The following is a 17,197-nucleotide window of genomic DNA, read 5'->3' as shown; positions in this document are numbered from 1 at the left end:
ATTCTTGTTATGTATATTGTCTTGTGTTACATTTATCATACTTTAACCTTAAGTCTTTGTCCCGGGGGGGGGGAAAGGGGTGGCAAGGTCCATCCTCCATATTTGTTGTATTTATTTATTAATTCAACAATAAATGTCTCAATCAATCAATTAATCTGCACATGACAGGCGACAGTAAAAGACAAAACAGACAGAAACAACACAGTGATAGAGAAAAGGAATAAAGAAAAACAATAACAAAAACTCCAGAACAAAAAAAGAAAAAGAGAAAAGAATTAAAAAAAAGGAGAAAAAGAAAGAACTGTAAAAAGAAACTAACAAAACAGAAAAGTAGGGAAGAAAAATGGTAAAAAACACTTAAAATAAATAAATAAACCCAGAAAATAGGACAAACACAATAAAACGACCCTAAAATAAGAGAGGTAAAAGGATATAAGAGAGAATAATGAAGGAAAGTAGATTAAAATAAGAAAAAAACATTAAAACAGACAAAAAACTGAAAAGCAATTAAGAAAAACGATAATAAGCACTAAAATAAATAAATAAACCCAGAAAATAAGACAAAATCCAGACAAACACCTTTAGATATGAAAAGAATAAGAATATAAGAAAGAATGATAAAAGATGGTAATAATATAAAGAAAAAAACGTTAAAATGGAGTAGAAAACAAAACAAAATAAGGAAAAAAAAAAACACCAGGAAAAAAACACACACAAAAAAAAAAAAAAAACAAGACAAACACCTTTAAATAAGAGAAATATAAGGATAATGATCATGAAAAAAGGAAAAAATGGAAAAAAGCTAAAAAAAAAAAAAAAACAATTAAGTAAGAAAACACCCCAAAAGACACACCAGAAAAATAAAACAAACCCAAAAAACAAGACAAACACTTTTAAACAAGAAAAAAAAAATATATAAGATCAGTAATAATAAAAGAAAAGAAACACTAAAAACTTAAGAAAGAGGAAAGTAAATAAGAAAAACACTAGAAAAATCAAACAAACCCCAAAACAAGACAAACACAGAGAAGTATAAGGAAATAATAGAGAATGATAAAAAAAAAACAGTTAACTAAAAAGAAAAGAACTGGAAAAAAGCTAACAAAAAGAGATTACATAGAAAAACACTAGAAAAATCAAACAAACCTCAAAACAAACCCAAACAACCTTTAAACAAGAGAAGCATAAGAAAATAATAGAGAATGATAAAAAAAACAGTTAACTAAAAAGAAAAGAACTGGAAAAAAAGCAACAAAAAGAGAAGATTACATAGAAAAACACTAGAAAAATCAAACAAACCCAAACAACCTTTAAACAAGAGAAGCACAAGAAAATAATAGAGAATGATAAAAAATAGTTAATTAAAAAAGACAAAAACTAGAAAAAAAGCAACAAAAAGAGAAGATTACATAGAAAAACACTAGAAAAATCAAACAAACCCAAAAACAAGACAAAAACAAGACAAACACCTTTAGATAAGAGAAATATAAGCTCCTAGATGCTCAATTGTCTTTGGCACCACGAGGTATAAGCGATCCTTTCCCTTATAACTCAGTCCCTCCACACTAAACATGGCGGATCGTAATGCCAGGTGAAAATTGTGAGAAAGTCAATATTCCTTCACTCGAGGACCACGGGGAGAGTAGAAAATGGATGCCGTCAAGTCCTTTAACGCCGAGGTAAGTATACACGGGAAATAATCGCCGGAAATAACGTGGAAATAGTAGAAATAGGTGTCATGGTGGCGGCGTCACTACCACTGCAAGGAAAAGACCGCGAAATTGTTGTGTTTGTTGTTTTTTAAGGGTTGTGGAGTTGTGGGGTGTGTGTGCGTGCGTGGGTGCGTGCGTGGGTGTGTGTGCGTGCGTGTGGGCGTGTGGGCGTGCGTCCGTGTGTGTGTTTGGTAACAACGCCGGTAAATATTCTGAATTTTTTGTGGGGTTTTGGTGTTTTGGTGTGTTTGTGTGTTCGTTTGTGGTGGTTTTGCGTGTGTTTGTGTGTTTGTTTTGGTTTATGGGTTTGTTTGGTTTGGTTAGGTTAGGTTAGGCGTGTTTTGTGGTTGGTTTGTTTGTTTTGGTGTTTGTGTGTTTTTTGTGGTGTTTTTGCGTGTGTTTGTGTGTTTGGTTTGCTCTGTGGGCGTGTTTGGTTTGGTTAGGTTAGGTTAGGCGTGTTTTGTGTGTTTGTTTGAGCTGTGTTTGTGTGTTTTTGTGTTTGTGTTTTTATCTTTCAATTGTGGGCGTGTTTGGTTAGCTTTGGCGTGTTTTGTGGTTGTGTGTTTGTGTGTTTGTGGTGTTTTTGTCTGTGTTTGTAATGTTTTTGTGTGTGTTTTTGTATGTTTGTTTTGTGTGTTTGGTTTAGTGTGTTTGTGTGTGTGTGTGTGTGTGTGTGTGTGTGTGTGTGTGTAATTCACCTTGGTCACCTACTGGGCACCCCGCCAGTCTTCCCCATTACGGAGCGAGCTCAGAGCTCATAGACCGATTTTCGGGTAGGATTGAGACCACAACACACTCCACACACCGGGACAGCGAGGCCACAACCCCTCCAGTTACACCCCGTACCTATTTACTGCTGCCTCAACACACCCTACACATTAACACCACAACACACTCCACACACCGGGACAGCGAGGCCACAATCCCTCCAGTTACACCCCGTACCTATTTACTGCTGCCTCAACACACCTACACATTAACACACCACAACACACTCCACACACCGGGACAGCGAGGCCACAACCCCTCCAGTTACACCCCGTACCTATTTACTGCTGCCTCAACACACCCTACACATTAACACACCACAACACACTCCACACACCGGGACAGCGAGGCCACAACCCCTCCAGTTACACCCCGTACCTATTTACTGCTGCCTCAACACACCCTACACATTAACACACCACAACACACTCCACACACCGGGACAGCGAGGCCACAACCCCTCCAGTTACACCCCGTACCTATTTACTGCTGCCTCAACACACCCTACACATTAACACACCACAACACACTCCACACACGGGACAGCGAGGCCACAACCCCTCCAGTTACACCCCGTACCTATTTACTGCTGCCTCAACACACCCTACACATTAACACACCACAACACACTCCACACACCGGGACAGCGAGGCCACAACCCCTCCAGTTACACCCCGTACCTATTTACTGCTAGGTGAACACACCCCACACATTAAGAGGCTTACCCATTTGCCTCGCTGCGCCGGGACTCGAACCCGGCCCTCTCGATTGTGAGTCGAGCGTGCTAACCACTACACTACGCGGTGTTTCAGTGTTTGATCTGGTGCAGTCTCTGACGAGACAGCCAGACGTTACCCTACGGAGCGAGGTGAGAGCTCATTATTTCCGATCTTGGGCTAGGCCTGAGACCAGGCACACACCACACACCGGGACAACAAGGGCACAACTCCTCCATTTACATCCCGTACCTACTCACTGCTACCTGAACACTGAACAGTGAACACTGAACAGTGAACAGGGGCTACACGTCAAAGGAGACACACCCAAATATCTCCACCCGGCCGGGGAATCCAACCCCGGTCCTCTGGCTTGTGAAGCCACCGCTCTAACCACTGAGCTACTGGGTTTCACTGTTTGATCTGCTGCAGTCTCTGACGAGACAGCCAGACGTTACCCTACGGAACGAGCTCAGAGCTCATTATTTCCGATCTTCGGATAGGCCTGAGACCAGGCACACACCACACACTGGGACAACAAGGTCACAACTCCTCGATTTACATCCCGTACCTACTCACTGCTAGGTGAACAGGGGCTACACGTGAAAGGAGACACACCCAAATATCTCCACCCGGCCGGGGAATCGAACCCCGGTCATCTGGCTTGTGAAGCCAGTGCTCTAACCACTGAGCTACCGGACCGTGTGTGTGTGTGTGTGTGTGTGTGTGTGTGTGTGTGTGTGTGTGTGTGTGTGTGTGTGTGTGTGTGTGTGTGTGAGTGCGTTTGTTTGTTTTCCTTTGTGGTGGTGTTAAAATACATTAGGTCAGGTCAGAGTAAAGAGTAGAAAAGGTCAAGGTCAAGGTTAGGTCAGATAAAAGGTTAGTTTAGGTCAAGGAAGGGCAAAATAAGGTCAGAAAAGGTGTAAGATTAAGTTAGGTAATGTCAAAATTAGGTTAAGTAAGGTCAATATTAGGAAAGGTCAAAATTAGGTTAGGTAAGGTCAAAATTATAATAGGTAAGATCAAAATCAAGTTAGATAAGGTCAATATTTGGTTAGGTAAGGTCAAAATTAGGTTAGATTAGGTCAATATTAGGTTAGGTAAGATTAATATTAGGTAAGGTCAAAATTAGTTTAGGTCAGGTAAAAAATAGGTTAGGTAAGATCAAAATTAGGTTAGGTCAGGTCAAAATTAGGTCATATAAGGTCAGGTCAAAATTAGGTAAGGTCAGGTCAGAATTAGGTAAGGTCAAGTCAATATTAGGTCAGATAAGGTCAAAATTAGGTTAGGTCAGGACAAAAATAGGTAAGGTCAGGTCAATATTAGGTTAGATAAGGTCAATATTAGGTTAGATAAGGTCAATATTAGGTAATGTAAGGTCAAAATTAGGTCAGATAAGGTCAATATTAGGTAATGTAAGGTCAAAATTAGGTCAGATAAGGTCAATATTAGGTAAGGTCAGAATTTGAGTATGACGTGTGTTTAAGCTAATAGATACCTACTTCTGCGTTTATTGTGTGTGTTTGCGTTTGTCTTTTGGCGTTTGTTTTGCTTAGCGGTGGTGTTTGGTTGCGTTTTTATTAGGTTAGCTGTTCCTAATGGTGTTTTTAAGTAGTATATATTTAATTTTAGCCCCTGTGCACACGTCTCTTGGTAGATTAACCCCCTTCAGTAGCATGACGTGTTTCCCTGCATGGCGCGTTTCCCTATTCCTTCTGGTGACTACAGGTAACTCTTAATTTACATGTTAGATGCGTTCCAAAAGGTATCGCGTATTTCAAAATTAGCATAAAACAAACGTAATTCTCCTAAGATACACTAGATGTGGTTCAAAAGAATTCGTACAAAATGCTCAATTGATTTCGGTAAATGAACATGTTTTTATTATTTATCAATCTAAATACTACCTACACCACACACACCACAGTCACCATTAACACAACACTCACCACGTCACTGCCTTCACCACACACCACAGTCACCATTAACACAACACTCACTGCGTCACTGCCTTCACCACACACACCACAGTCACCATTAACACAACACTCACCACGTCACTGCCTTCACCACACACCACAGTCACCATTAACACAACACTCACTGCGTCACTGCCTTCACCACACACCACAGTCACCATTAACACAACACTCACCACGTCACTGCCTTCACCACACACCACAGTCACCATTAACACAACACTCACACGTCACTGCCTTCACCACACACACCACAGTCACCATTAACACAACACTCACCACGTCACTGCCTTCACCACACACCACAGTCACCATTAACACAACACTCACTGCGTCACTGCCTTCACCACACACACCACAGTCACCATTAACACAACACTCACCACGTCACTGCCTTCACCACACACCACAGTCACCATTAACACAACACTCACCACATCACTGCCTTCACCACACACCACAGTCACCATTAACACAACACTCACCACATCACTGCCTTCACCACACACACCACAGTCACCATTAACACAACACTCACCACGTCACTGCCTTCACCACACACACCACAGTCACCATTAACACAACACTCACTGCATCACTGCCTTCACCACACACACCACAGTCACCATTAACACAACACTCACTGCGTCACTGCCTTCACCACACACCACAGTCACCATTAACACAACACTCACTGCGTCACTGCCTTCACCACACACACCACAGTCACCATTAACACAACACTCACCACATCACTGCCTTCACCACACACACCACAGTCACCATTAACACAACACTCACTGCATCACTGCCTTCACCACACACACCACAGTCACCATTAACACAACACTCACTGCGTCACTGCCTTCACCACACACACCACAGTCACCATTAACACAACACTCACCACATCACTGCCTTCACCACACACCACAGTCACCATTAATAACACAACACTCACTGCGTCACTGCCTTCACCACACACACCACAGTCACCATTAACACAACACTCACTGCATCACTGCCTTCACCACACACCACAGTCACCATTAACACAACACTCACCACATCACTGCCTTCACCACACACACCACAGTCACCATTAACACAACACTCACCACATCACTGCCTTCACCACACACCACAGTCACCATTAACACAACACTCACCACATCACTGCCTTCACCACACACACCACAGTCACCATTAACACAACACTCACCACATCACTGCCTTCACCACACACACCACAGTCACCATTAACACAACACTCACCACATCACTGCCTTCACCACACACCACAGTCACCATTAACACAACACTCACCACATCACTGCCTTCACCACACACCACAGTCACCATTAACACAACACTCACCACATCACTGCCTTCACCACACACACCACAGTCACCATTAACACAACACTCACCACATCACTGCCTTCACCACACACACCACAGTCACCATTAACACAACACTCACCACATCACTGCCTTCACCACACACCACAGTCACCATTAACACAACACTCACCACATCACTGCCTTCACCACACACACCACAGTCACCATTAACACAACACTCACCACATCACTGCCTTCACCACACACACAGTCACCATTAACACAACACTCACCACATCACTGCCTTCACCACACACACCACAGTCACCATTAACACAACACTCACCACATCACTGCCTTCACCACACACACCACAGTCACCATTAACACAACACTCACCACATCACTGCCTTCACCACACACCACAGTCACCATTAACACAACACTCACCACATCACTGCCTTCACCACACACCACAGTCACCATTAACACAACACTCACCACATCACTGCCTTCACCACACACCACAGTCACCATTAACACAACACTCACCACATCACTGCCTTCACCACACACACCACAGTCACCATTAACACAACACTCACCACATCACTGCCTTCACCACACACCACAGTCACCATCTTCCTCTGAGTTTTACCACTTTATCAAAAATCCAATTATCTAAACTAATCCCACATGGAAGGAGGTTTTGGTGTCATCTTGGTGAATTATAGGCAGGTTGAAGAGATTCCGTCCGTATTCAGTATTGGCGGGGCTCCCACTTGTCGGCCAGCTACGGAACTCTCTGGTGAACTCTGGCGCACAGTTTGAAAATATGGTTGGGCCAAATCGCGTATGAGCAAATCAGTCGCGCAAATTAAATTAGTTATGATATTTTTTTCTGTTGTGTAATAATAAAAACGTGTAAATTAAATGTGTAAATCGAGTTACCTGTATATTTGATTTAATTTTAGCCCTTCTGTACATATCCCCTGCTAGATTAACCCCTTCAGTAGCATGATGTGTTTCCCTATTCATTCTGGTGACTATTTGGTGATTTTCACAAACTCATGTGGGGGATTAAAATAGTGAAGACTGTGGCCATTAATCTTCTGCCCTCCATACACCCTTCCTAATGTCAATAAAATGGTCTAATGGTACACACATCTCAAGGTAAATATGTGTCCCAGTACTGAAGCGGTTAAAATAGTGAAGACTGTGGCCATTAATCTTCTGCCCTCCATACACCCTTCCTAATGTCAATAAAATGGTCTAATGGTGCACAAATCTCAAGGTAAAAATGTGTCCCAGTACTGAAGCGGTTAAAATAGTGAAGACTGTGGCCATTAATCTTCTGCCCTCCATACACCCTTCCTAATGTCAATAAAATGGTCTAATGGTTCACAAATCTCAAGGTAAAAATGTGTCCCAGTACTGAAGGGGTTGAAATAGTGAAGACTGTGGCCATTAATCTTCTGCCCTCCATACACCCTTCCTAATGTCAATAAAATGGTCTAATGGTACACAAATCTCAAGGTAAAAATGCATCCCAGTACTGAAGGGGTTAAAATAGTGAAGACTGTGGCCATTAATCTTCTGCCCTCCATACACCCTTCCTAATGTCAATAAAATGGTCTAATGGTACACAAATCTCAAGGTAAAGATGCATCCCAGTACTGAAGGGGTTAGTAAAGAGTTAGGTTAGGTTAGCTGTTGTAATGGTGTCTTTAAGTAGCATTGTTCCAGCCCTAACACACTCCTCGGTCTGGTTCACTCTGGCATTATGTGTGGGGCAATGCTGTCTGCTGGAAATCTGGAGGGAGTATTGCTGGCTGGGATAAGTTGACACACTGGCTAGGAAGTATTTATTATTTTTTTTATTGATTAGGTGAGAAGCCAACCAAGCACCACAAATTATTAAGGAAAAGGCTGGCTTGATTGTTGGTTCCCTAAAAAAAAGTAGAGTTAGTCAAAATTAAGGAACAAATGTCTTGATTCCTCCGTCTTAAAAATGGCGACTGGTTGACTGTTATTCCTTGTACTAAGAGTGTTAAAAGACTTTGCACGATTGCCATCAAATTAAACCATGACAGATATTCAGTGGTCATCTCCAACAACACCCTGCACTGAGGAAAACAGGGAGGCAGGGAGGCAGGGAAACAGTCAGCGGAGAGTAGGAGTGGCAGTGATCTTATTCATTGTAGTTCTATGTAAAGTTTTTGCTCTATAACTTATTTTTTGGGTATTTTGTTTGTCCCTTCACTACCTCCAGCACTTTCCTCGCTGCCTCACACACACACACAACACACACACACACACACACACACACACACACACACACCGCGTAGGGTAGTGGTTAGCACGTGCTAGCTCAGCTCACAATCTAGAAGGTCTGAGTTCGAATCCCAGGAAGTGGCGAGGCAAATGGGCAAGCCTCTTAATGTGTAGGGTGTGTTGAGGCAGCAGTAAATAGGTACGGGGTGTAACTGGAGGGGTTGTGGCCTCGCTGTCCCGGTGTGTGGAGTGTGTTGTGGTGTGTTAATGTGTAGGGTGTGTTGAGGCAGCAGTAAATAGGTACGGGGTGTAACTGGAGGGGTTGTGGCCTCGCTGTCCCGGTGTGTGGAGTGTGTTGTGGTGTGTTAATGTGTAGGGTGTGTTGAGGCAGCAGTAAATAGGTACAGGGGTGTAACTGGAGGGTTGTGGCCTCGCTGTCCCGGTGTGTGGAGTGTGTTGTGGTGTGTTAATGTGTAGGGTGTGTTGAGGCAGCAGTAAATAGGTACAGGGTGTAACTGGAGGGTTGTGGCCTCGCTGTCCCGGTGTGTGGAGTGTGTTGTGGTGTGTTAATGTGTAGGGTGTGTTGAGGCAGCAGTAAATAGGTACGGGGTGTAACTGGAGGGTTGTGGCCTCGCTGTCCCGGTGTGTGGAGTGTGTTGTGGTGTGTTAATGTGTAGGGTGTGTTGAGGCAGCAGTAAATAGGTACAGGGTGTAACTGGAGGGTTGTGGCCTCGCTGTCCCGGTGTGTGGAGTGTGTTGTGGTGTGTTAATGTGTAGGGTGTGTTGAGGCAGCAGTAAATAGGTACAGGGTGTAACTGGAGGGTTGTGGCCTCGCTGTCCCGGTGTGTGGAGTGTGTTGTGGTGTGTTAATGTGTAGGGTGTGTTGAGGCAGCAGTAAATAGGTAGGTACAGGGTGTAACTGGAGGGTTGTGGCCTCGCTGTCCCGGTGTGTGGAGTGTGTTGTGGTGTGTTAATGTGTAGGGTGTGTTGAGGCAGCAGTAAATAGGTACGGGTGTAACTGGAGGGTTGTGGCCTCGCTGTCCCGTGTGTGGAGTGTGTTGTGGTGTGTTAATGTGTAGGGTGTGTTGAGGCAGCAGTAAATAGGTACGGGTGTAACTGGAGGGTTGTGGCCTCGCTGTCCCGGTGTGTGGAGTGTGTTGTGGTGTGTTAATGTGTAGGGTGTGTTGAGGCAGCAGTAAAATAGGTAACTGGAGGGTTGTGGCCTCGCTGTCCCGGTGTGTGGAGTGTGTTGTGGGTGTAACTGGAGGGTTGTGGCCTCGCTGTCCCGGTGTGTGGAGTGTGTTGTGGTGTGTTAATGTGTAGGGTGTGTTGAGGCAGCACAGGGTGTAACAGGGTTGTGGCCTCGCTGTCCCGGTGTGTGGAGTGTGTTGTGGTGTGTTAATGTGTAGGGTGTGTTGAGGCAGCAGTAAATAGGTACGGGGTGTAACTGGAGGGTTGTGGCCTCGCTGTCCCGGTGTGTGGAGTGTGTTGTGGTGTGTTAATGTGTAGGGTGTGTTGAGGCAGCAGTAAATAGGTACAGGGGTGTAACTGGAGGGTTGTGGCCTCGCTGTCCCGGTGTGTGGAGTGTGTTGTGGTGTGTTAATGTGTAGGGTGTGTTGAGGCAGCAGTAAATAGGTACGGGGTGTAACTGGAGGGTTGTGGCCTCGCTGTCCCGGTGTGTGGAGTGTGTTGTGGTGTGTTAATGTGTAGGGTGTGTTGAGGCAGCAGTAAATAGGTACGGGTGTAACTGGAGGGTTGTGGCCTCGCTGTCCCGGTGTGTGGAGTGTGTTGTGGTGTGTTAATGTGTAGGGTGTGTTGAGGCAGCAGTAAATAGGTACGGGTGTAACTGGAGGGTTGTGGCCTCGCTGTCCCGGTGTGTGGAGTGTGTTGTGGTGTGTTAATGTGTAGGGTGTGTTGAGGCAGCAGTAAATAGGTACGGTGTGTGGAGTGTGTTGTGGTGTGTTAATGTGTAGGGTGTGTTGAGGGGTGTAACTGGAGGGTTGTGGCCTCGCTGTCCCGGTGTGTGGAGTGTGTTGTGGTGTGTTAATGTGTAGGGTGTGTTGAGGCAGCAGTAAATAGGTACAGGGTGTAACTGGAGGGTTGTGGCCTCGCTGTCCCGGTGTGTGGAGTGTGTTGTGGTGTGTTAATGTGTAGGGTGTGTTGAGGCAGCAGTAAATAGGTACGGGGTGTAACTGGAGGGTTGTGGCCTCGCTGTCCCGGTGTGTGGAGTGTGTTGTGGTGTGTTAATGTGTAGGGTGTGTTGAGGCAGAGGCAGTAACAGTAAATAGGTACAGCAGTAAATAGGTGTAACTGGAGGGTTGTGGCCTCGCTGTCCCGGTGTGTGGAGTGTGTTGTGGTGTGTTAATGTGTAGGGTGTGTTGAGGCAGCAGTAAATAGGTACAGGGGTTGTGGCCTCGCTGTCCCGGTGTGTGGAGGGTGTAACTGGAGGGGTTGTGGCCTCGCTGTCCCGGTGTGTGGAGTGTGTTGTGGTGTGTTAATGTGTAGGGTGTGTTGAGGCAGCAGTAAATAGGTACGGGGTGTAACTGGAGGGTTGTGGCCTCGCTGTCCCGGTGTGTGGAGTGTGTTGTGGTGTGTTAATGTGTAGGGTGTGTTGAGGCAGCAGTAAATAGGTACGGGGTGTAACTGGAGGGTTGTGGCCTCGCTGTCCCGGTGTGTGGAGTGTGTTGTGGTGTGTTAATGTGTAGGGTGTGTTGAGGCAGCAGTAAATAGGTACGGGTGTAACTGGAGGGTTGTGGCCTCGCTGTCCCGGTGTGTGGAGTGTGTTGTGGTGTGTTAATGTGTAGGGTGTGTTGAGGCAGCAGTAAATAGGTACAGGGTGTAACTGGAGGGGTTGTGGCCTCGCTGTCCCGGTGTGTGGAGTGTGTTGTGGTGTGTTAATGTGTAGGGTGTGTTGAGGCAGCAGTAAATAGGTACGGGGTGTAACTGGAGGGTTGTGGCCTCGCTGTCCCGGTGTGTGGAGTGTGTTGTGGTGTGTTAATGTGTAGGGTGTGTTGAGGCAGCAGTAAATAGGTACGGGTGTAACTGGAGGGTTGTGGCCTCGCTGTCCCGGTGTGTGGAGTGTGTTGTGGTGTGTTAATGTGTAGGGTGTGTTGAGGCAGCAGTAAATAGGTACAGGGTGTAACTGGAGGGTTGTGGCCTCGCTGTCCCGGTGTGTGGAGTGTGTTGTGGTGTGTTAATGTGTAGGGTGTGTTGAGGCAGCAGTAAATAGGTACGGGTGTAACTGGAGGGGTTGTGGCCTCGCTGTCCCGGTGTGTGGAGTGTGTTGTGGTGTGTTAATGTGTAGGGTGTGTTGAGGCAGCAGTAAATAGGTACGGGTGTAACTGGAGGGTTGTGGCCTCGCTGTCCCGGTGTGTGGAGTGTGTTGTGGTGTGTTAATGTGTAGGGTGTGTTGAGGCAGCAGTAAATAGGTACGGGGTGTAACTGGAGGGTTGTGGCCTCGCTGTCCCGGTGTGTGGAGTGTGTTGTGGTGTGTTAATGTGTAGGGTGTGTTGAGGCAGCAGTAAATAGGTACTGTCCCGGTGTGTGGAGTGTGTTGTGGTGTGTTAATGTGTAGGGGTGTAACTGGAGGGGTTGTGGCCTCGCTGTCCCGGTGTGTGGAGTGTGTTGTGGTGTGTTAATGTGTAGGGTGTGTTGAGGCAGCAGTAAATAGGTACGGGGTGTAACTGGAGGGGTTGTGGCCTCGCTGTCCCGGTGTGTGGAGTGTGTTGTGGTGTGTTAATGTGTAGGGTGTGTTGAGGCAGCAGTAAATAGGTACGGGGTGTAACTGGAGGGGTTGTGGCCTCGCTGTCCCGGTGTGTGGAGTGTGTTGTGGTGTGTTAATGTGTAGGGTGTGTTGAGGCAGCAGTAAATAGGTACGGGTGTAACTGGAGGGTTGTGGCCTCGCTGTCCCGGTGTGTGGAGTGTGTTGTGGTGTGTTAATGTGTAGGGTGTGTTGAGGCAGCAGTAAATAGGTACGGGGTGTAACTGGAGGGTTGTGGCCTCGCTGTCCCGGTGTGTGGAGTGTGTTGTGGTGTGTTAATGTGTAGGGTGTGTTGAGGCAGCAGTAAATAGGTACGGGGTGTAACTGGAGGGTTGTGGCCTCGCTGTCCCGGTGTGTGGAGTGTGTTGTGGTGTGTTAATGTGTAGGGTGTGTTGAGGCAGCAGTAAATAGGTACGGGGTGTAACTGGAGGGGTTGTGGCCTCGCTGTCCCGGTGTGTGGAGTGTGTTGTGGTGTGTTAATGTGTAGGGTGTGTTGAGGCAGCAGTAAATAGGTACGGGTGTAACTGGAGGGGTTGTGGCCTCGCTGTCCCGGTGTGTGGAGTGTGTTGTGGTGTGTTAATGTGTAGGGTGTGTTGAGGCAGCAGTAAATAGGTACGGGGTGTAACTGGAGGGGTTGTGGCCTCGCTGTCCCGGTGTGTGGAGTGTGTTGTGGTCTCAGTCCTATCCGAAGATTGATCTATGAGCTCTGAGCTTGCTCCGTAATGGGGAAAACTGGCTGGGTGACCAGCAGGCTACCTTGTACACACACACACACACACACACAATGTTCAAACTTAACTTAACCTCACCTCACCTCACCTCACCTAACCTTTAACCCCTTCAGTACTGGGACACATTTTTACCTTGAGATTTGTGTACCATTAGACCATTTTCTTGACATTAGGAAGGGTGTATGGAGGGCAGAAGATTAATGGCCACAGTCTTCACTATTTTAATCCCCTACATGAGTTTGTGAAGCTGTACAAAATCACCAAATAGTCACCACAAGGAATAAGGAGATCCATGTTTTTAGGGCATTTCAAGACAGTTTGGCATGTTTTTTAGGGCATTTTAAGACAATGTGGCATGTTTTTAGGGCATTTTAAGACAATGTGGCATGTTTTTAGGGCATTTTAAGACTGTGGCATGTTTTTAGGGCATTTTAAGACAGTGTGACATGTTTTTAGGGCATTTTAAGACAGTTTGGCTACAATAAGACCATTTTATTGACATTAGGAAGGGTGTATGGAGGGCAGAAGATTAATGGCCACAGTCTTCACTATCTTAATCTCCCACATGAGTTTTGGAAGCTGTACAAAATCACCAAATAGTCACCACAAGGAATAGGGAAACACATCATGCTCAGAAACAACCCCTAAACAAACCCCACAAACCTAACCTAACCTCTCCACCTCTCTCTCAGCTGGCTGGCCTGTATGACACCCATAACATACCCAGAAGCCCTTAAAACACACCCAAAACTCCCTAAAACATATCCAAACATCCTGCAAAACACTCAAAACACTTAAAATACACACCAAATATCCCCATAACAGCCCAAAACACACCAAAACACCTCACTTCAACCCCAAAACATCCCATATCATCCCCAAAACACCCCATATCATCCCAAAACACCTCAAAACACCCACAAAACACCCAAAACATCCACAAAACCCACATAACACCCACAAAACACACCCGAAATACCTCATATCCACCCCAAAACACCAAAACACACACCAAAACACCCCCAAAAACACCCCAAAATACCTCCAAAACACCAAAAACACCCACAAAACGCCCAAACACTCTCATAACACACCAAAACCCAAAACACTCATATCCACAAAACACAACACACCCAAAACACCCAAAAACACACCCAAACACTCCAAAACATCTCATATCCACCCCAAAACACTCCCCAAAAACCCCAAAACACACTATTAACACCGTCTCCATCTCTCTGACAGCTGGCCGGCTTGTATGAGTGCAAGCCACCCATCTCTAAGGCTAAGATGACGGCCATCACCAAAGGCGCCATCCGAGCCATCAAATTCTACAAACATGTCGTGCAGAGTGTGGAGAAATTCATACAGAAGGTGAGAGGGAGTGGGTGAGAGAGAGAGAGAGAGAGAGAGAGGGTGAATGTGTGTGTGTGTTTACCTAGTTGTAGTTTTACAGGGCCTGGGGTTTATGCTCGTGTGGCCCCGTCTCCATATCTACACTTATCCAATTTCTCTTTAAAAGTATGCACACTCGTTGGTGACACCACTTCCTCACTCAAACTGTTCCACGTCTCAATACATCTTTGCGGGAAACTATATTTTTTAACATCTCTCAGACATCTTCCTTTCTCAGCTTTTTACTATGCGATCTTGTGCTTCTAATGTCATATTCTTCTCTCAGGATCAGTTTCTCATTATCCACTTGATCCATTCCGTTGATCAATTTATAAACTTGTATTAGATCTCCTCTCTCCCTTCTTTGTTCCAAGGTTGGTAGATCCATAGCCTTTAGTCTCTCCTCATATGTCATCCCTTCAAATTCTGGAACCATTCTTGTAGCCATTTTTTGTAGTCTCTCCAACTTCCTTTTGTGTTTCTTTTTATGAGGGGTCCACACTACTCCTGCATATTCCAATCTGGGTCTTATTATAGTATTTATCAATTTCTTCATCATTTCTTTGTCCATGTAGTGAAATGCTACTCCAATATTCCTTAGCAAATTATATGTTTCTCTGAAAATTCTATCAATATGGCTTACTGGTTGATTGTTTTCTTCCATCGTCACTCCTAAGTCCTTTTCCTTTTTACTTTCTCCAGTTCTACTCCATCTCCCATCTTATAGATTCCCACAGGTCGTCTTTCACTCTTTCCCATTTCCATGACATGGCTTTTGTTCACATTGAATTCCATTTCCCACTTTTTACTCCATTCCCAGATCTTATTTAGGTCTTCTTGCAGTATTTCACAATCCTCCTTTTGCTTTATAACTCTGCACAGTTTCGTATCATCTGCAAACAGATTTATGTAGCTGTTCACTCCTTCTGGCATGTCGTTAATATAAATGAGGAAAAGTATTGGTGCCAATACTGACCCCTGTGGCACTCCGCTTTCTACTGCTCTCCACTTGGACTTCATATCTTTAACTACCGTCCTTATTTCTCTCCCCCTCAAATAATTTTCTATCCATCTCAATGTGCTTCCTTTTAAGCCACCCTTCTCCTCTAACTTCCATAGTAATCTTGCATGTGGCACTTTGTCAAACGCCTTTTTTAAATCCAAATAAATACAGTCAACCCATCCCCTCTCTCTCTCTTGTACTCTATCAACTATTCTAGAATAGAAACTCAATAAATTAGTTACACAAGACCGTCCTTTTCTAAAACCAAATTGGCTATTTGATATTAATTTGTTGTCTTCAAGGAACTCGATCCATTGTTTCTTTATTATTCTTTCACACATCTTGCATATTACACTAGTTAGTGATACCGGTCTGTAATTTAAAGGTTCTTCCTTCCTTCCACTCTTATATATGGGAACCACCTCAGCTCTTTTCCATTCTACTGGTACTGTTCCATTTTCTATTGAGCATTTTATGATGTTGTATATAGGACTTGCTAGTTCTTCCCTACATTCTTTCAGTATTCTGCCTGAGACTTCATCCGGTCCCATTGCCTTCTCTTCATCCAGTTCCTTCATTAATTCTTTTATTTCAAGCTTGGTTACTTTAATCTCTTTCATATAGACTGTCTCTATTTCCCTGTGGCCTTTCAAATTTGGATTCCTTAGTAAAGATCTCCTGGAATTTATTATTTAATAGTTCTGCCATAGCTTTTGGGTCTTCCACCATCCCGTTCTCTCCTTTTAACCTTTCTATTGTTTCTCTTTGTCTAATTTTTCCATTTATGAATCTATAGAACAATTTTGGTTGTTCCTTACATTTTTCGACAATGTCCTTTTCAAAGTTCCTTTCTTCTTCCTTCCTCACCTTAGCATATTCATTTCTCGCTGCCTTGAAGTTTTCCTTATTTTCTGGATTTCTGTTTCTTCACCTTTTCCATGTGTGTGTGTGTGTGTGTGTGTGTGTGTGTGTGTGTGTGTGTGTGTGTGTGAGAGAGAGAGAGAGAGTGAGTAGATAATAATAATAATGATAATAACAACAACAACAACACTTCCTCCTCCTCCTCCTCCTCCTCCTCCTCCTCCTCCTCCTCCTCCTCCTCCTCCTCCTCCTCCTCCTCCTCCTCCTCCTCCTCCTCCTCCTCCTCCTCCTCCTCCTCCACCACCACCACCACCACCACTTCTCAACATTCTACATAACCTTTTCTCGTCTCTCTTAAAATATCCCTCTCAAATTTTTTCTCTCCCTTGCCCCGTCCTGCCCCGCCCCGCCCCGCAGTGCAAGACAGAGTACAAGATTCCGGGGCTGTACGTGATAGACAGCATCGTGAGACAGAGCAGACATCAGTTTGGGATTGAGAAGGATGTGTTCGCCCCACGCTTCGCTAAAAACATCCTTGTCACATTCTTTTATCTCTTCAAGTGCCCTCAGGAGGATAAGGTGAGGCTCTGGGGGTGTGTTGGGGTGTTGTGGGGGTGTGTTAGAGTGTTGGGGTGTTTTGGGTGTGTTTTTGAA

General features: G+C 45.0%; 1 protein-coding gene across 5 annotated transcripts in view; it reads left to right on the top strand.

Annotated features, from left to right (window-relative positions):
* The first annotated feature begins 1,548 nt into the window (after positions 1 to 1,548).
* Positions 1,549 to 17,197, top strand: part of LOC123509132 (SR-related and CTD-associated factor 4-like) — a 34,176-nt gene continuing 18,527 nt past the window's right edge. For all 5 annotated transcript variants that reach the window (XM_045263292.1, XM_045263291.1, XM_045263290.1 and 2 more), the window contains exons 1-3: positions 1,549 to 1,679; positions 14,530 to 14,658; positions 16,961 to 17,122. In XM_045263292.1, coding sequence (XP_045119227.1) covers positions 1,650 to 1,679; positions 14,530 to 14,658; positions 16,961 to 17,122 — 321 coding nt within the window. In that variant the 5' untranslated portion in view covers positions 1,549 to 1,649. The remainder of the gene's footprint in view (positions 1,680 to 14,529; positions 14,659 to 16,960; positions 17,123 to 17,197) is intronic.

The sequence above is a fragment of the Portunus trituberculatus genome, chromosome 26 (assembly GCF_017591435.1).
Source record: "Portunus trituberculatus isolate SZX2019 chromosome 26, ASM1759143v1, whole genome shotgun sequence".
NCBI lineage: Eukaryota > Metazoa > Arthropoda > Malacostraca > Decapoda > Portunidae > Portunus > Portunus trituberculatus.
This window is presented reverse-complemented; position numbering and strand designations above follow the sequence as displayed.